The sequence below is a fragment of the Carassius carassius genome, chromosome 28, assembly GCF_963082965.1.
Source record: "Carassius carassius chromosome 28, fCarCar2.1, whole genome shotgun sequence".
In the NCBI taxonomy this organism is placed as follows: domain Eukaryota; kingdom Metazoa; phylum Chordata; class Actinopteri; order Cypriniformes; family Cyprinidae; genus Carassius; species Carassius carassius.
In genome coordinates this window covers 17,060,867-17,082,194 of record NC_081782.1, presented here as the reverse complement: position 1 = coordinate 17,082,194, position 21,328 = coordinate 17,060,867, and the positions used below count along the sequence as shown (strand labels likewise).

At 36.8% G+C, this 21,328-nt stretch overlaps 1 protein-coding gene across 1 annotated transcript in view; it reads right to left on the bottom strand.

Annotated features, from left to right (window-relative positions):
- The window catches only part of tyw1 (tRNA-yW synthesizing protein 1 homolog (S. cerevisiae)), a 64,416-nt gene that overhangs the window by 33,099 nt on the left and 9,989 nt on the right, over positions 1 to 21,328 (bottom strand). The window contains exons 8-12 of the mRNA XM_059514668.1: positions 16,650 to 16,782; positions 9,690 to 9,742; positions 9,442 to 9,560; positions 5,661 to 5,770; positions 86 to 263 (exon numbers count right to left, since the gene is read on the bottom strand). Of these exons, the coding sequence (XP_059370651.1) occupies positions 86 to 263; positions 5,661 to 5,770; positions 9,442 to 9,560; positions 9,690 to 9,742; positions 16,650 to 16,782 (593 nt within the window). The remainder of the gene's footprint in view (positions 1 to 85; positions 264 to 5,660; positions 5,771 to 9,441; positions 9,561 to 9,689; positions 9,743 to 16,649; positions 16,783 to 21,328) is intronic.

The following is a 21,328-nucleotide window of genomic DNA, read 5'->3' as shown; positions in this document are numbered from 1 at the left end:
TGACCAACAAGTGTTTTTCAGTAGCTGATTCAGTATTTAGTCCCCAAGCTGGATAATTCCTATACCTAAAGGTTTTAAATCCCACCTGATCTCCTCAGGGAACTGGGCGTTAGTGACGAGGAAGCTGGATATGTTCTGCTGATGAAGGAGTCGAAGGAATGAGTTGATCTCAGGATACATGATAGGTTCACCCACCAGAGACAGAGCACAGTGCTTCACAGTGAGGCCCTCTTCAAAGCGCTCGGGACGCACTCCTGGAACACCTGTTATGTAATAACACACACCAAATGGATAAAAAGTGGTCAGTTGTCATTTAGTCATTTGTTAAAGCTAAAGAGTGTAGTTTCTTCACAACTAAGACCACAAGCAGAACTGCAAAGATACATTTTTCAAATCTGTCATTGGCCATACGAGCAGATAATAATTTAATAATAAGTTAAAACAAACACTTCTTCCAGTGAGACGCGCAGCGAGATGGTCGCTTTACACTGAGCTCCTGCCAAAAGCCCTTTGACTGGTGGCTTAACTGCTTGTTTCCTGCAATAAGGTCGTTCATATAATATATTGGATAGTTTTGAAACTAATATCGTGAAATGGCGTCAAAGAAAAGTGCAAAACAAGACGCGGGCAAGCGATTCAAAGCTAGCCTTAGCTCAGGAACCTCGCTAGCTAGTTTACTTCCTGAGGAAATCTCCTTGCTAATCAAGCAGACGGTAGAGGCGGAAAGGGAGACACTACGGGACCTTGTAACCGAAATGCCGAGTGAGACTTTGACTAAAGCACTAACTACGGTGGAAAGTCAAATAGCTGAAAACGGGATGCTATTGAGATCACTGAATAGCGACATCAACACGCACGCCAAAAATATGGAAAAGGTGTCCACTAAAGTCGATACAATGCAAGGAGTGCTTCGCCAGACTAAAAAAAGACACCAACCACTGTCTCACAGAGCTGGACACCCTCAGAAGGAAAGTCACTGAGATGGAAGATAGGTCAAGAAGGAACAATGTGAGATTAATAAACCTACCAACAGGTGCAGAAGGAGAAGATCCAGTCGGATTTCTTTGTAAAATGCTACCTCAGTGGATCCCGACACTGGCCGGAAAATCCATAGAAATTGACAGAGCCCACCGAATCTTCTCTGCTAACCTCTCCAGACTGCGTACAATGATCTTCAGAGTGCTCCGTTACCGCGATCGTCAAGCCATACTGCAGGGAGCTCATAATACTAAACCTAAACTTTCAGACAACACTCAGCTTGGTGTTCTTTTCCGCATGGGACTGATATGTTTTAGCACAGGCAAGTGTTTCATGACAGTAGATTCTCTTATCTCATTATACACTTCGGCAGTTTACTTTAACCTTATCACACACAGTTTGTTTTTGGCATACCTCAATAGGGACAATGGATAGATACAATGTTATGTCATTTAATGTGAGAGGGCTCAACTCTCCATTCAAAAGGTCCAAGGTCTTAGATTTCCTTCATGGTAAAAATGCTGATATAGCATTATTGCAAGATACTCACCTTAAACCTAATGATACTTTAAGACTACAAAACAGGAGATATAAAATGGTAGCTGCCTCATCAGATGGCAGTAGCACCAAGGAGGAAGCTGTGTTAATCTGACTATAAACATAAAGTAAGCTCAGATGCTTCAGGAAGGCTAGCATTCTGTTGTACCTCCATTGAAGGAAGGAAAGTAGCCTTTATTAGTATTTATGCCCCAGCCGTCTTTGACTATGCATTTTTTCAGAACATTACGAAAGAATTGTTAACTTTGGATGAGTATGAAACTTTGGAATGAAAAAAAAGTGTGACTTATAGTCCGGAAAATACGGTATCCCCCAAAAAACTGTAGTAACATAATTTGTTCAAACCACATCGGTTCATCAATATAGAATTATTTTTAATGACATCATGCAGGTGGTGGAATAATGAAGAACCAAATAATGTCAGATTATGTCAATTATAAACATGGCATGTGACAACTATTTTGCCATTTTTGTTTTCCATTTTCTCTTCATTTTCTCTTTATCAGTAGTATAAAGCTTATTCACACGTGTGCTGTGAAAAAAGTGCTTTTTTTCTTGATGAATGAAAAGGCGAATTTAATTTGTACACATATGAAATAACAGATACTGATTCTGTCTGCAAATGTTTTTTGGGACTATTTTTTCAGGAAACACCAAATCGTTTAATTATATTGGTAACAAAAGGGACTTAAGAATTATTTTGGGAAACGCCAATGTTCTTAAAGCACAAGAGACACACGGTTTACTCAATGAAATCAACCAATCCACAAATATCTTAAAGTTGTCGCAACTAATTACACTCAGAAAAACATTTTAACTTGTTTTAAACAGCCCATTTAAAGTCTAAGACCAAAGAGACGACTTGAAGACGGCAAAAATAGGGCACTGCAGGCAAACCCGAAATTGGTTAGCAATCTTGACAAAAAAGAAAAAGATGATTAACAAACTGTATTTTAATCAGACTGACAATAAAAAAAAAAAATGTATTTAATCTGTCAAAGAACTAACACTAGTGCAATTACTAGTAGCCACACATTTTGCTCCCTCTGGAGTCTGGCTCCATTTTTGTGCTCTGTACCCTCTGCACAGCATGCTTCCTGGCCTTTCATCTGCTCTGTGTTCACTTGTTAGTGCGTTTGTTTACTCAGCCCTGGGTCATCATGCCTTACTTCTGCTACATGGAGCAGTGATGTCACTGCTAAATGTCAACTGCACCACCAAGCCAGAGAGGATGGTGAGACCAAGACGAGGATTGCGGAGGTGGTGCAATGCACACAAACTTGTGCACACACACACACACACACACATCTGGCACTAAGTAGCAGTAGCCTCAATTTCTCTGGCTCAGATGCACCAAAAGTGCTAAACTTTGGACCAAAAGATATGTACGGCTTTAGAAAAACATTCCCGTCCATTTCTCGAAACCTTCTCGAAAGATTTCTGAAAAATAATTCAACCAGAACTTGAGTAATGTTCATTTTAGAAAATACTAATTTTTGACATCTGTACTGAAAACAGATGATCAAAGACAGCTGTCTTGAGTTTCGAACAGCAGAAACCTTCATTTGCGAATGATAAAATCGAATCAAATTGACTTTGGGACTATGCCACTCCATTTAATAACATTCCCAGCAGATATCACCAGAAAACTCCCTTTCTTAGCTGCAGATCTGTTTTGTAGCCATCTACGCTAGACATCTCTGATGATTTTTTCAGACTACTGCAGATGAAGAAAAGAAAAAAAAACATCAAAGTGTCTCCAAATCACCCCATATTCTGAAGTATGAAAGCAGTGCGGTAAAATAAAACCAGTGATGTTAAGGGAGACGCTTCAAACGCTAAAGGTCCTTGAAAACCCATCTGGTGTGCCCCCTCAACCCCAAGAAAGTCTGATCCAGATGTCCACCAAAGGACGTGAACTTTGGAATTGGCAGTGAAATCACAACCCATTATGAGTTGACGTCACCTGATTGTTGAGATGAGGAATGAGAGACAGGAATGTGTTACCTCCCAACGGGCACATTTTGGAGGGAAAAGGACATTTGCTGGCATTAGATTGTTTTATGACACAATATTGGTATGCCATTGCAAATTAGTCCTAAGAGTGCAGGACATCATTTTCTTCAATGATTGACCTAAATCAAAGAATTTGCCATCAAAACAGAGATGTTTACACATGGCAGTATCATTTTTCTTGATAAACGCAGCATTATTCATTTCACTATTTAATTTACTCATTTGTCATTGCACTGATGATTTTATCCAAAGCAACTTACAGTCAGTGGGGGTTTGGGAACTGGCTCACTATCAATTCATGATTGGTCACAGGATATTCTGCATTAATGCAATTAAAACTAAACTTACATCATATGATTTTTACAAATGTTTTTATTCTACCTACCTGAACAATTCCGAATTTTGTTAGCAGTTCAGGAACTGAATTAAAACATTTTAAAAGCATTTTCAATTCTGCATGGTATACAATCCTGCCTACTGTCCAAGATAAGTTTACCATTAAATTAAAGACATAGTTCACCCAAAAATTTACATTTTGTCATTAATTACGCAACTTCATGTGGTTCTAAACCCATAAGAACTTCGTTCATCTTCAGAAAACAAATTACATTTTTTTGCTGAATTCCGAGAGCTTTCTAACACTCCAAAGCCAGCAATGCAACTACTATGTTCAAGGCCCAGAATTTTTTTGTTGCGCAAAAAAAAGTATTCTAGTAGCTTCATAAAATTACTTTTAAACCACTGATGTTACACGGATTATTTTAATGATATCCTTACTACCTTTCTGGGCCTTGAATGTGTCAGTTGCATTGCTACCTATTTCTTATATAATATCATGGGACTGAACCTCAAAGCTTTCATTTAACAGCCCATTACCCACCACACAACCACAATACTCAAACTTCATGAAAGAACAAGAGTAAACTTTTGAGCAGTCTGGGGTTTTTTTTTTTTTTTACATAAGATTACAGCATTAACCATCAACTGTTATATAACCCAGAAAGTTTGCAAAATGTTTTAAATTAATGATGGAGATGCACAAGGCAATGCAATGAGAAATTTCACTTCGGTAGCTGACATAAATGAGTTGTGGGGAAAAAAATAAATAAATGCTGCAATCACAGATATTCCTATTCATATGGAATTAGATCTTTCAGAGGATGCCAGAGTTGTAAGAAAAACAGTATATTATGTGATTCGTTATATTTTTCAGGGGTTATCTGAGAAAAAACACAGACACGTTTGATTCAGACAGGATCTATGAAACACCAATTATCTAGAAAGAAACTCATTTCATTCAGATAGGGCTAAAGAAACATTTTCTTTACCAACCGTACTCTCTTCACCGACCAGAAGAAAAGGTATAAAACACTTAAAAAAAAGTTAAAAAACAAAACCAAAAATAAAATGCTGTGCCCTCAATACATCTATCTGTATGGTGTTATGAGAACAATCAGCAGAACTCTGTAGCACCTTAGAGGCAATATAACCAAATAACACTCTCAAATGATTCTTTACAAATGAAGTCTCAGCGAGATGCACTTTCCATCTGATCTCGGCCTGTCAAACTGATCCAGCAACAAACCTCATCCCCTTAATGCTGCTGAAAGCTGATGGATCCACTACTGATCTGATGCAGCAGAAGAAAGTGACAGGGTGCAAATGAATAAATTAATCCCAGTCGAACTGCACTTAGTCTGTCCTGTTACTACCTCCTGCAAACTGTAGTGACAGCTAAATATACCCCAGTGTCTGTTGGACAATCTCTGAAAGCGGGAGGGTGTTCAGAGTGTAGAGACGTCAACATAGTGTTATGTCACACAATGTCTGAATAGCTTCCAACTGGATTTGTGCCTCCGAGGAAAAATGGATTTAAATATATTCGGCTATATTTACATCCCACCAGACAAACAAAACAAGTTATTTCTGTACAATTACAGTGCAAAGGCCTATTAACAGTAGCTGTGAATATTCTGCTGTAAGTGAAGTTTGTGGCAAAACAAGATTTCCTAAGCATACTTTTATTTCACTTATACATCAAAATAAAAACAGAAGCACCCTAAAATTGACAGCAGAAGAGGTCAGCTGAAGGTACCGGGAGTCATTACCTCTGAACTGGCGAATCATGTTCCTGTGGTTCTCCACAGCCTCTTGAAGGATCTTCTCAGCTGGGTCCATTTTCCAGCGCCACTCGGTGCCCACCGGGTTGGTGTGGTGTCTGTACAGAGAGAATGAGAGAGGACAGGTCCTGTCAGCATGTCACCTTCACAACATTCCCCTGAGAACAACACCTGCTCCCCCACTGCCTGCAAATTAGCACCCTGTGACCCTTTCAACAGCTCTTACTTCACATGAAAGGCCAATAAATGCCAGGCAATGTGGCCTTACTTCCGTCCCCTGCCACAAATAGCAACAGGAGCGGAGATAACGTTGAATGAATTTTTTTCCAGTCAGTTTTTAGTTTGAAGTTTAAAGGGAAAGTACAACTAAAAATGAAAATTCTCTCATCATTTACTCACTCTATTGTTGCAAACATTTATACGTTTCTTCTGTCAGAAAAAAGAAGATATTTTGAAGAATGTGTGTATGCCAACAGTCCATAGTAGTTTTTGACATCCGGCAAATGTTTATTTCCCATTATTCTTTAAAATACATATTTTTTTTGTGTTCATCAGAAGAAAGAAACTCATACAGGTTTGGAACAACTTGAGGGAGAGTAAATGATAACAGAATCTTTACTATCCCTATCATTTATTTAGTTAAGATTTAGAAATTAGTTTTTAAAAGTTTAGAAAATAATGAAAATTAACTGTACAAATCAGGCCATTGTGATCCAATCCTATCCTGTGTGCATGCTTGGTAACCTAAACATTATTATTTACAAAAAAAATAATGAATGAAAGAACTAGAATTATAATATTCTGGCCATCGTGACCCATTAAAAAAATAACTATATAAAAAAAAAACATTTATAATTAAACTTCAGTAACTAAATAAATAAGATAATAATTTAAAAAAAAGTAAAAAAAAAATTAACTTGTGCCTTATTTAATTAAAGAAACAAACAAATAATACAAATATTTTTAAAAAGTAGAATAAATGAGAGTACGCTTGAGGAAGCAAGTACAAGTAAAAAAAAACATTTTTATCTAATATTAAAAATGATAAAACTACGTGGGTATGCTTGGGGAATCAAAACAAACAAAACACCATAAAAACATCAACTCTAATGACGTCACTAACAATAAAAAGGCTTGATCTTTTTGTCCTCCTGCCCGTCAAGACGGGCTTCTGGGCTGAAAAGCCCATGTTTCAGATGGGTTTAAGAGCTTTTCCTCTAACGCCTTTGCTCAGTTTCATGAGATACCACCTAAAATATCCAGCCCATCCACATGAAGAGGCCTCTTCAGACTCATAATTTCGAGTGCCACTTTTAACCAAATTACTCCCCTTACACAGAGTTCAATATTTCCATCACATTCCCTGAAAGCGGAGGATTAAACGACTTTCGCATTTCGAAACTTCTTCAGCACATTTATTTGCATTATGTCATTAACTGTGTGGCATTTGAGGATACGCGCAGCATGTGGCAATGAAACGGATGAAAAATTGGAGTCACAGCGGCAAGACACAAAACACAACCCACGACGCGATCCGATACACGCTTATACACAATGGCATAGATATAGAGTTCACTGACAGTCTAAAGACGATGATTTGCCACAAAATCAGCTGATTTAATGAGAAAATTGGATCCGAAATGACAGATTTACTCAACAGCAGGATCAAAGCCCTTTCTGAGACTCCTTCAATCTGCTGTGTTAATCTGACAGCGAAGCTCAAACTACAAACACAGAAGTTGGATTTTGTGCACTGGAGGCTGTCCCAGAATGTCCTTTCCCAGAGCTGGAGGGCAGGAGACTGTGTCCTGTTAGTTTATGGGTGGATGTATGTGTCACAGTTAAATCAAGTCCATCTCAGTCAGCGAGCAGCTTTCAGCTGTGCTGCAGCGTAAGGGTCACTCATGGTGGAAATCATCCCAGATCCACTCTTCAGAGGAAGTGCGCTGATGCTCTTTGACGGCTCTTTTTTTCCCCTCAACATAAAACCTCACCATCAACTTCTTTCCACAAGTGTCACTGTGAATCATCACTGCTGCATCTACCTTTGCACTTCCAGTTCATTCAGGTGGACATCACAGCTGTGTGCTCAAATCATATAGGCTGATATTCTGAAGTACAGTACTGAAACATTTTTATTATTATGGATGAGTTTGTTTAAAATCTGAATATGAGCAATGCACCAACTACTTCATATCGGAGATCTTCATGTAAATTTCCTGCCATAAATATATCAAAACTTAATATTAGATTAGTAAAATACATTGCTAAGGACAACTTTAAATGCTGTTTTCTCGATATTTGGATTTTTTGCACCCTCAGATTCCAGATTTACAAATAGTTGTATCTCGGACAAATATTGTTCCATGTTAACCATATATCAATGCAAAGCTTATTTATTTCAGCTTTCAGATGATGTATGAATCTGAATTTTGAAAAATTGACACTTATGACTGGTTTTGTGGTCCAGCGTCACAAATGTTAGTTAACAAGCTTTTTCAATGACGATGACAGTAAGGTCAATAAACGATAACGGTGACTATATCAACATGTTATATCACTGACGATAAAAGACGAGACTAAAATTTATTTAAAAAAATAAATACTATACACCAAAAATATGTTTTTGCGCCTGTGGTTGCCAGATATATAGTTCAAATCCCCAAATCAGAGATTCTCTTTTAATAGGAGACCTTTTCAGCCCGGTGTTTTGGATCTTTTTTGCAATTTGTCAACCATGCGCACGCTCTCACTCTTCATTACAGAAGCGCCAATGATGATCTAAAAAAACACATAAACCAGTAAGCTGGAGTTTAGCGATCTCCATGTGAGATGTTTGGTTTAAATGAAAGTTATTCAGCCAATCTGTGTTCTGTTATGAGATCTCAATTATTTTGTTTGTGACTTGCACTTCCTCAACCACTGTCGTTTTAAAAGTGAAGCATTATCGCAATTTGCAATTATTGAAATTACCATTAGGAATTTTTAGGTTATAATATTTCTTGTTTACAGGGGTTAAAGCAAAAAAAAAATCCTGAGCCTGAACTTTTTTCTGGGGGCAGACAGCACATGCAAAGCATGCATTGACAGTGGAAACTTTAACATTTGAAAGGATACTATGGCAAAGTTATTGCATTCTTTATTCAAACTGATTTTCATTTTCATGAATATATGGTTGCCCTGAAGAATAAAAGCTGTATCATACACTTGTTAAATTATGAGCTATATCACTGCTTATCGACACTAGAGGTGTGACAATACACTTAGCTCATGAAATTAGACAAAATACAGATACTTGGTTTACAGGACAAGGTTGACTAAATATGATAACAAAAAACTACATTTGACACAGAACTAACACTAATTTAAAAGACTTAAGACTAAATTAAAAATGTCTGACAAAATTATCATTATTTGTGAACTTGTGTTTATGTAAAGTTCTATGGCATTAAATTGAGCATTTTTATATTTTTTTCACCCCTTTGCAGACTGTTAAATTATTTTGAATACTTTGTCATTAAAAATTTTCAAAACTTTTGTCATTTGACTGCTTTTATTTCAATGATTGCACTGAAGCTGATGTACTGTATATACATTGAAAAGTCATCATTATTATTCTCTGAAATATTTTTACAAGATGGAGTTGTAGTTGTTTTTTTTAACTCCGCATCATCAAATTAGGTATTATTAGGTCAAAATTAGGTTTGCAAGTTATTATTTATTAAGAGAATATCAGAATAAAATAATGAATAAAAAGGACTTTCTCTACCTCCAGCAGAAAACACATTTGTTGGCACAGGCCAGGCTCGGCGTGGTCTCCATACAGCGGTGTGATTCAATCCCATAGAAGGTGTGTTTATAGCAGCCTCCTCTTCCTCTCAGCATCGACTAACAAAAGAAATGCAACATTTGTATCATTTATACAAAGACAAACTGTTCCTGCCTGGAAACATTGAGCTGCTATAAAAAAAAAAGAAACATGCTAAAGAGCCTTGACAACAATCAATTTGAACTTACCTTGGTCCAACGACACAGTTTTACCCCAGAGTGACTTCCTATTAGTTTGTACCCTACAGACCACAAAGAAAAAAGCAATGAAGATGGAAACAAGGCATTTATATAGAGATTAGCAAGTTATCAGTATACTAATCAAGCAACATAACCTCAAAAGACAAACAGAATCATACCCTGCCTCTAGGTAAAGAAATACTTTTTTAAAACATGCTTGCTGAATGCTAAAATCATGGTTAAACTTTTAGCCAGCAGCCCTATCACCCTGTAACCCAAGACTGGTTTCCCACTGAAGCTAAGCAGGGTTGATCCTGGTCAGCACCTGGATGGGAGACCTCCTGAGAAAACTAGGTTGCTGCTGGAAGAGGTGTTGCCACGGAACAATTGTACCAGGAACTATTTTCCCCAGGAACTATTTTCCACCCATACCTGCTGCTTTCTGCGTTACCACCTCGGTCTAAATTACAGTGAAGATTAGGCAAATAGACTGGTGATGTCTGCGCGCATTTCTCAATTAAAAGTACGCAAATTTCGGACATGCATCCTTGGTAGTTCAGACTTTGCGCAATGCGCATTCGACTCGGGAGTGTGATGTCTGCAACGACGCAAACCGGTAATCCTAGGATGTCCTTAAATAAAATAGTAGAGGTGTGACCTTGGCCCATTGGCCTCTTACCATCATGGCCTTCTAATCAGCCCCTTACACTGACTGGCTTCACCACTCTGTCTCTTCTCCACCAGTAAGCTGGTGTGTGGTAGGTGTTCTGGCGCACTATGGCTGCCGTCGCATCATCCAGGTGGATGCTGCTCACTGGTGGAGGTTGAGGAGATTCCCTCCCCGCTTTCATGTAAAGTGCTTTGAGTACCCAGAAAAGCGATATTTAAATGTAACAAATTATTATTAATGGATTAGTCAAACATGTTTGAGTTTGCAAGAGGAAAATTCCACTAATATGTTGACCTATTGTCAGGAAAAATAATAATTATATTGCTTTAAATTGTTTATTTTAATTGTCTAAAAAATTATAAATTATAATTTATTTTCATTTCATGGTCAAAAACAGATAAAGGACCAATAATATGCATTTTTATTTAGGCATTACAATGTAATCATAAATAGTAAGAAAATGTAAAAATCACTGTTTAAATGATATATATATATATATTTATATATATTAAAAGAAATAATTATATATATACAATAAGATATAATAACTATCAAAAGTGACAGTAAATACATTTATAAATGTTATAAAAGTTATAATATCAGTCACAAATTATAATAATTAATGTTTATTAAGCAACCAAATCAGCATATTACAATGATTTCTGAAGGATCGTGTGACACTGAAGACTGATGTGCTGAAAATCCAGCTTTGCATCACAGATATAAATTAAATTTTTTAAATATATTAAATAGAAACCAGTTATTCTCAAAATATAACTTTTAAATTAAAAAAATTTTTTTAACTGTATTCTTAATCAAACAAATGCAGCCTTGGTGACCAGAAAAGACGACTTCTCTCAAAAGCAAAAAACAAAACCAAAACAAATACTTTTTTTTTTTTTTGCATAATTTGCACTTTGTGAACATTACAGCATTATTGCAATGGCAGTCCACCGCTTCAACCTAAACAGTTAGATAATAATGTTACTGAAGTCACAACCACAAGCACATTAATAAATAACCAATTATCATAACAGAAGTCATTTACTGTACTCCAATGAAATAAATTGCCTAAAAGCGGTGCTGTAATGTACGCCCATGTACTAGCAGAAACAGACCTGTATTAATCCATTTTACAGTCTGCTCCGGATCTAGCAGGAGAAATGAAGGAAATTTTCCTACAAAGCACCTCAATACATCTAAGTAGACTGGAAGGCCAAATGTGCCCAAGTCTGAGCATTTCCTGTTAAGCACTTAAAGTCTGCCACTTTCTAAGGTCCACAGCCTGGTTCTCCCATGACTGTGCCTCGTCCCCTTGGGGAATCCGACTCAATTTAGACTTTAATCCACGTGTTATGGCCATCACTGAGGCAACCATCACTCCTAAAGCACTCTTAATAAAACCGTTATAACTCTCCATCCACCTCTAAAATATTAAGTAGTTTGTGTTTAAATGAAAGAAAGAAAACAATGAGCCATGGGGGTTAGTAAACTTTCATTTTTTGGTGAATTATTTGATCATACTGTTTTTTCCTTTTACACAGTTTCTCTCCTCATGCATGAAGTAGTGCAAGCGATAAGAAAACCAGTAGGAGTGAAGCTCCATACTAATGATCCCAAATTAGAGTCTCTCTCCCATGTTCATTAGCTAATCTCCACATCAAAAACATGTTCTTGTCTTTTACGTCTGCAAATAGCTTGCTGGGGCTGAGGAGGTAGGGGAGGTGTTCTCGTCTCTGTCTGAAGGACAGCATCTGTTTGGACAAAGCCGGGTTCAGAGAGCAGGTCTGGTTTGTGAAGGCTCAATATTTGGGCAGTTGAAAGCTGAGACAGAGGATTCCCTGCAGTGATCCATATTGAATGTTCACATCATGGGGATTCATGTGCATGAAAGAAGAACTCAACATGTCAGTGTGCTTTAAAAATTGATGTGGCCAGGTGACATAGTTAAAATCATTATACTTTGAGATTTTCACCCTTTTGATCATAATTTAATCTCTTTCGGTTAAATAAAGATTACTCACACTATTAGAAAAAAAAAAGATTATATTTAATATTTTTACATTAACAATGTAATCAATTATCTACTTTAGTGGTCAACCGATATATCGGCAGATATTTGGCATTTTTCAAATATCGGCTGATAAGTTTTTCTGCTAGGCCGATGTGTTCGAGGCACACAGTGCTCACACTCTCCCTCTTGTTTACTGTCGTTGTATCAGTTCTGTATAATAAGAACAGAAGTCTATAATAAGTCTTTAATAATCAGATAAAACGGTTAAACAAAACAATTAATGTATACAAAAAGTATTTTAATGATTGCTCAAATACGCATTTATATAATTTAAACAAACCTTTAAATTAAACATTGAATTTCACAAACCTTGCAAACTTGGTTGAATACAGCTGTGAAATCTTGTTAAATGTGCATTTTTATCCAGCATGATCACGTGTTCTCTGTGTGACGGTTGGTCCGTGTGAATTTAATGCTTTAAAGTTTAAACCTGTGATTTCAAATTATGAATTCTACCTGCTTTCTAAGATATCGGCATCGGCTGTCAAAACAAGCAATATCGGTCGATCACTAATCCATTTATCAAAGCCAAGCATGAATCTCATCAAGTTAGTGTTTTAAGCATTTAACATTTATTCCAAAATAATTATTCAAGGCACTTTTTTAATTGTCTTCCCATTAATGGCATTATAATGTTCATTCAAACTGATTCATGAACGCATGAGGCAGGACTTATAACAACCAATCACATCGTGTTGGAGTCATTGCCTCCTCACACGTTTTATATATAACTGGTTTAAAACATGCATTTTTTACATTTGTAAATAATTCATTTAGATTAGACAAAGTGATTAATTACAAAAGAAAGTAAAATGCTGCATGAAATAGTTACAAATAATCAAGGCATATTTGTCAAACAGTTTTTCCCTGCTAAGGAAGAATTATATTTAATTTTCACTTTAAGAGGTCATGAACTGAAAAAACAAAATTCCCTTGATCTTTTGACATATAAGAGGTCAACATGGTATTATAAAAACATCCAGTAAGATCTCAGAACTCAAGACTTTCTCCACCACACAAAAGTGAATAACTGTCTTCATTACGTGGTCGGTTTTGGCTTTGTCGCTTATTACAGATTGTTTGATATGTATAGAGTTATTTATGCGTTTTTGACCTAAATCGCAGCAGCGTCCATCTATGAGAAATGAATGTACGCTGTTAAACATACACAAGTGTTAGCCAATCATATCAGTGTGTGCCACGTCTATTCAAACAGAGGATTCTGATGAGAGGGGTCAAAACAGGACAGAAAATAGCCTATTTCTTCTAAATGATGAGTTTTTTTGATGCAAAATGGGTTCAGTCCATTCTGAATAAGGTTAATCTACCAAGGTTAACCAGACATAAACAAGGGCACAGTGCACAGAGAGTCTGCCAGTGACTGGATATGCAGCTTTTCCTCTCAGTTTAGTTCTCTCAGGAGTCAGGACCGTAGGAAGCTGACGGGAACAAAAATTGCCATCATGCTGATGATGAACAGCACCAAAACAGAACTTCACAAGATCAATGACGCACTGCTATGGGATGACTTTAGTTTTGTTACTTCAGTTTTCATTTCAAGCTGTTATTTCTGGTATGAGGTAGGTGACTGAAGAGGAATTTGAAGGCTTAAAAAAAAGAAAGAAAGAAAAGAAAAAACCTTTCTCCAGACTCAATCCACTCTGACCAAACACCTCTTTTTCTGCTCTGACTGCGGTATTTCCTCTGCTGTTATTTAAAGGAAATTACTTATTTTAGAGGTCTTCAGCTCCTTCCTTCATTCATCTTTAAATCATTGCTAATAATGCCAGAGGGAATCATTTCAGTTTACCATTAATAGAGCAAAAATACCATTACCAGTCGGCCCCTCAGGAAATGAGTGTTATATAATTTCACATCAGATTTTTCTCTGGACTTCAGGCGAGATCCGCTTAATTACACACATATGCATCCTGCAAACAAACCACCGGGAGGACACTCCAGTTAGGAAAAATATTTGTTTCTATTCTCCTGTATCTTTATCCTTGTATTATTATAAAAGTTCAATAAACATTAGGCAAAAAAATATATATCTTAATAAAAACAAAAGAAAAAAAAGAATATATATATATATATATAGAAAAAATTACTTTAAGAAAAAATTTTTAAAAAATAACTACAAAGACATGCTGAATTAAATGTGAAATTGACAAAAAAAACATAATCCACTTACCTTTGTTTTATTTACAACTGTGGAAAATATATTTTAACGTAATATATAAACATAATAATATAATATGATTCAAGGCCCGTCCTCTTCACGTTAGTATTTTAAGCATCCAGAGTCCTGACAGGGCTTATTTTACAAGCAAATTATTCATTATTTATTTTCTTCTGGTAAAGAAACCATAATCCAATAATTATGTTTATGCTCTAGGGGATAACTGATAAATAGCCTATATCAAAATTATGGCATTTTTTCTAAAATATAACGATAACTACAATACATTTTAAAACTGCTAGTGAATTTATAAACCACAAAACAATATGAAAATTAGATATTCATTTTGTGATTTTAAAATGTTAGATTTATTATGTTATTGGTGTTTTTAAACTAAGTGAGCATTACATTTGCCACCATATAAACGTAAAAATAAAAGAAATTAGAATCTCATATTGCCTGAGACCAATCATTAAAAAATAAATGTACAGATATAAAACCATCCCAAATTGAAAATATAACTTTGACACATTCAAGATCCTGATCCCAGGACAAACAGGATAATATTTGCTCAACGCACACCTAACTGCGGAGATCTCTACTGACCGAGTTTGCTTGATCAAGCCTGTTAAACTAACAACATCCTCTAAGGTGCTGCCCCATTGCCACAAGCACAGTGGACACTGACTGGTAGTACACATAACCTCGGTGTAAATGTTGTGCAGGGTGTGTATGCGGCTGGAGGCAGGCTGTGCTAATAAAAGGTGTGGAGTTAGAAACTCAAAGGGACTCCAGCAGCAGGAGAGGAGTAATTGGGCTTTGCTGCATCATTAAGCTCTGTTAGGCACAGTCACACCATCGGAGGCTCCATCAGAAACCAGACGACGAGGGTGAAATTTGTAGCGTGCAATAGGAGAAGAGTTGCAGCTCTGCAGCCGGTTTATTAATAATAAACGTGAAATACTGCTTACGGAAAGGAAAAACTGTCAAAAGTGTGAGAAATAAACATAATTGAAAAATAGGTTTACTATAACGGAAGTGACACTCTGCCAGCACTGGGGACCTAATTACCATCAGGGCCTTGGTATCCATTTTTTGAGAGATGAAAAACACTGAGACGTATTCAATTAAAGCAGCCAGGAAAGCAGGAAACAACGGTCCATCATCAGGGAAATGGAACATAACAGTAATCAGTGAAAGGCTTGTAGCTAGTGTGCTTATTTAAAGCTAGCTGTCGAACTTTGCAAAGCTATTTTGACTTTAAATACAAAGAGATGGGGCTTCATGAGGTCATACTTAAGATTAAGGATGAAAAGTTTGGGGTTGGTAAGAACAAAAATGCATCAATATTGAGGAATATTATTACCATTTAAAATTACTATTTTTTTTCAATATATTTTAAAATGTCATTTATTCCTGTAAACAAAGCTGAATTTTCAGCATAATTTCTGCAGTCTTCAGTGTCACATGATCCTTCAGAAATCATTCTAATATGCTGATTTGGTGCCCAAGAAACAATTCTTGTTATTTTGTTTATCATCATCAATGCTGAAAACAGTTGTGCTGCTTTATATTTTCACAATACATTTTTTCAGGATTTTATGAATAAAATGTTCAAAGGGACGATTGATCTGAAATAGATAGCTTTTGTATCATTATAAATGACTTCTCTTTTGATCAATTTAATGATTTTTTTGATGATTAAAATGACTAAAAACAAAAACAAAAGTAAAACATCAGGAATGCTTAAATATGTGGTTTAAATTATTTTAAATTGTGTTGAGGCTCACAACGAAAAAAGTTTTGCAAGCTAAAAGCTACAAACAAAAACAAACAGGAACAGGAAATTATGGTACAGCAACTACCCACAACAGGCTAACATTATAGAGGTGAGTATTGCATGAAAACCACTCATATTTTCTATAGAAAAATTAGTGAAGCAGACTGATTAAAAATGAAAAACTGTGTACAGCATCTTTCATTTCTGTCACAGACATTTTTCTTTGCGTGAGTGAAAAACACAGGTGGGTGAAGGCCGTGCTGTACCTTGTTTAGTCAGAGCATCTCTCAAGGCTGGAGTGATCATCTCTCTCCGCTCCTCCTCTGACTCGCTCTTCCTCACTCCATTCTGCTTTGATAGCTTCACCCTTTGGGAGTCCTCTTCATCTCCCTCTATCCTCTGCAGCACATACAACCACAAAGAAAAAAGACACAAAACCAGTCACAAAAAAAAAAAGAAAACTCATTCATTCATACAACCTAGTCACAGTTACACAACCAGCCATTGTGCGTCAGAGGAACCAACAGAGGCTGAACCCTTTAACATATTATTCAAAAAGAACATAACTAAAGTGATAAAATTAACTTTTTTAATCAATTGACTTACTAATGTGCATAACTCAGAAGCATATAATGTTTTACTGTCATTCGAAGTAGCACAGGTGAGTTTTAATTATTGTACAAAACCTTGGAGTCGATTGTTCAGCTGACATTGAAAATACGTCTAACTAAAACATTTCCAGTTGGGAAAATCTTACACATGTGAAGCATAATGAACAGACTCTCCTTATATCCCTCACAACTACTTTCTCATAAGTAAATATTACGCCTAACTTGACTAAAGTCTAGACATAGCACCACACATCTTTCCTTTATTAAAGATGCCATTTTTTAGGAAATTAAAGAGGTTTACTATTTATCAGATATCGCATCACATATTTAAAAACTCCACAGAGCTTAATTTCATACTGAACTGTAATTATGTAATTGATTTCATAAATCAAAGACTTGGAAACAGATGCTGCTTTGAAAATGATGGCACTAATGGGATGGTTTAAACAGAAATGACACATATGGTTCAGCCATACATATGGTTCTGAGGAAACACACTGATGAAGGTCTTGGACAACCATCACTGACCTTCAGCACTCAACTGCTCTCATGCGAACAGACTGCATTAAACTATTGCGATTCCAGACTGCACAGGTTCCAGAATATACAAGCTGCTGGAAATCAAGTCTGACTTATGGTTCCTGCTCGTTTTCCTTAAATGTTTTTTTCCATATTTCTTCCCAAGTACAGTACATACGGCAGCATTAGCAATTTTTTCCACACTAAAAGGTCAGAGACATTCTTGATTTCAATACAGCGCTGTATTCGGCAGATGAAGGGAATTATCAGGCAAACTGGATGCCATAATTCACATTAGATGCTCAACGCAGGATATTCAAAGGTTATGTTCTTACTACACCCTAGATTAAATAATAGACTTCAAAATGTACAAATATATATATATATGTTTTAATACAAAAAAAAAAAAAAAACAGAAACCACTTTTGCTTGTTTAGGTTTAAAAAATAAATAAATAAATAAATAAGATTAAAAAGCCCCCCCTGCCATCCAAAATATCCTAACAACAAAACAAAATCAAGAAAAATACAAAACCTCACACAAAACAACCCCCTCCCAACCCCCAACAAAAAAACCATCAAAAACAAAAAAATTAAATTCCAACCAACAAACTCTATAAAAACACAAAACCCCCATACATAACAAAAACACATAACATAAAAACATAAATCCAAACAACAAAATCAAGAAAAACCCAAAAATAACAACCCACCCATAAACACAAAACAATAAATAAAAAAAGGTAAAACAAGCAAATAAAACAGACTTTTAAGGCTGCTCTAGCTGATCTGCATGCATGCAAACTGGAGTTTATTCAATCTTTCTATCTATCAAAAAAAAAAAGTCTCTGTAGGGCTTCTATTCCTACAGCTATTTTCTACATTTATTTAAAAAAAAAAAAAAAATTTTATCTTACGAGTGGCACATGTCTACCCCATCATACTGTCTCTGCTTTGGTTTGCATTCCAGGACAAAACTTTGAGGTCCCTCAACATCTGGGCTGAGAAAAAGGTGCTGAAGCAGTCGCTGTTTCAGTGTTTGTGTTTCTGTGACTCTGTTCATTTGTTCCAGAGTACACAATGTCCCTTGACCAAAATCCAGCAACAAGAGCGGGTGGAAGGCACCAAGTGGGGTTGGACTGGTAAGCGGACATTATGCCCTTTCACAGCGAGATCTGTAGTGCAACTGCCACACACAACGTAGAGTTGACTATAGGCTGCAATCTGTCACCCAAGATACATCTCTATGTCTCTGTGCTTTCGTCTCTACTGCAGCGCGGTGGCTCTCCGCACCCCTCCTCCTTCAGACTGACAGAATCGGAGCAGCTCTCTTCAGCTGGAAATGCTCCATTTCCCACAAACCACCCATGCAAGTGACAGTGGTGATGCAGGCAGTGGCCCTGCAGAGTTCAGGCTGAGCAGATGACACATTGAGACTGACAGCCAGCCACAATGACGACAAGCCTCTCCAGCTGCCACCCGTTCCACACGGGCCGATGTGGCCACGGGACAATGCCTGTTATCTCAATTCCCACCTTGCTAATACTAAGCAGTGAAAACATAGCCTCGATCCACACCTGCACTAAATCTATGCATGACATCAAAGCGGGTGCACTAAGGTGGTATGGGTTTGCATATTATAATTTTTTGTTTAATTCGCACAGATTTAGCAGACTATCAGGATAATGTCTCACATAGGAGCTTAAAAGAAACCTAAAAATTCACAAACTATCATTATCTACTAACTCTGTTCCAAAACCGAATGCAGCTATGCTCTGGAACACAAAAAGGAATACTTCTGGGAGAATCTACAAAACTTTAAAAGCAGCATGACCTGTGTGTGAAGACTCTTTAGTCTTTACACATTAGTTAAATAAATAAATACTAGTGGTGGGCCGTTATCCGCGTTAACGTGCTGCATTAACGCGAGACTCTTATCGGGCGATAAAAAAATATCGATGTTAATCTATTCTCAAAGTTGGGTTGGGAGCTGGGTCTATACTAAGCAAGCTATGATGACTTTCACCTTGATATTTTATATAACCGACTGGCTGAGGCCAGTCTAAAAAGATGCTCAGGACAGTTGACGGGTCACTGCTGCGCATCGTCATGAAAGCTTATGTTTTCCACGTGTTTTAAGCCTTACCGCTTGTCGATTTAAACATTAAAGCATCCAAAAACAAGAAAAAAGCTGAAGAGAGTAGCTGGTTACTCGCGCACTGTGTTCGGTGCGCACGAGAGAGATCGAGAAAGAATGGGATGTGTATTATATTGGATGCGTTTGTCGTCTCTTAAAGGGGCTGTTTACACCTGGCCACTTCATGCGTTTTCTCAGATCAGATCGCTATCTGATTTATCAAAACGGTTCCATTTACACCTGGTCACATGAATGTGTTTTTGCGAAACGGATTTAAATCCGATCTTCAATTCCCGCGCTATATGCAGATTTAATTGAGTGCACGTCACCGAAAGCAACAGATATGAGCTGCATTTTATTGATCATCAGCTAAAATTTAAAAATCAAAGACCGCAATAAGAGAGAGCGGCAACAGCACTGGTAAGATCATTTCGTTTCTCTACTATTAATGATGATGATTGTGTGTTAAGCGTTCGCGACTTACTTTCACTTTGATTTGCGATAGTTTGCACGTTGGTTTAATGAATATATGCTCAGCTTCTCATCTGGTGGTGCGTGTTCCAGTAGCGTCGTCATATCTGGCTATAACATTACATATAGCCTATAACACGCCCTTACACGTTTATTTTTTTAGCATTTTGGGGAGGAGTACAATTTACATATGTGGTTTTAACAACCAGATGCATTTACACTTGTTGAGTTTTGTCTGGAATCCGGCCCAGACCACCTCCTGAAGTGGTTTGAGCGATCAGATTCAAATCAGTCTCAAATGCGTTTCGGAGGGCATTTACACCTGGTCTTTTCACGATCGGACAGCTATCCGATCTGAGAAAACGCATGAAGTGGTCAGGTGTAAACGGCCCCAAAGTGACCGCGCCTAATTTAGCTACTGGCTGCTGTAATGTTAATCCAAGAAAATTAAAATGAAAATCACTCACTGCTCTTGACTGAATTACTTTGTAGTTTTAACAGTCAAACCAAAAAGTATTTAGACACCAGATATAATTTTTGATATATATAGCAAAACTGTAATAATGTGAGAAATGTTGAAGGTGTCTGAATAAATGTAGGTTTGACTGCATTTCATTTTTTACATTGAAGACTATCCAGTGCTATTTTACATTTAATTATTTGGTTTCTGTACCTTGACACCTACAAACTTGAAAAAAACTTAAAAATTGTTTAAATAGCACAAATAAATAAAAATAAACAAACATACAAATTAAACAATTTCAAACAGGGCCCACTGGTACAACCTTCACCGGGTCCCCGCACTGCAGACGGAGTATGTGTGAAACAGGCGTAAGGTTGTTTGCACCTTGTGCAATGTGGAATTATTTTTCAAGCACTTTGTGATGCATTTTAGAAACAGGAGATGAGTCCCTTTTCTAATGCACCACCTAGCTTGATAAATCCCTTCTCAAAGACTTACTGTTTGACAATTTTATTTGGGTAAAAAAAAGTATTCTCGTGACTTCATCAAATGATGGTTGAATCACTGATGTCACATGGACTATTTTAAATGGCTAGCTCAACACAAAATTAAAATCTTACCCTTACATCGACACAAATTAAGTTATTTTTGATGGAATGTAAGAGCTTTCTGACCCTGCATAGACAGCAAAGCAACTGTCATGTTCCCAGGTCCAGAAACGTAGTAAGGACATCGGTAAAACAGA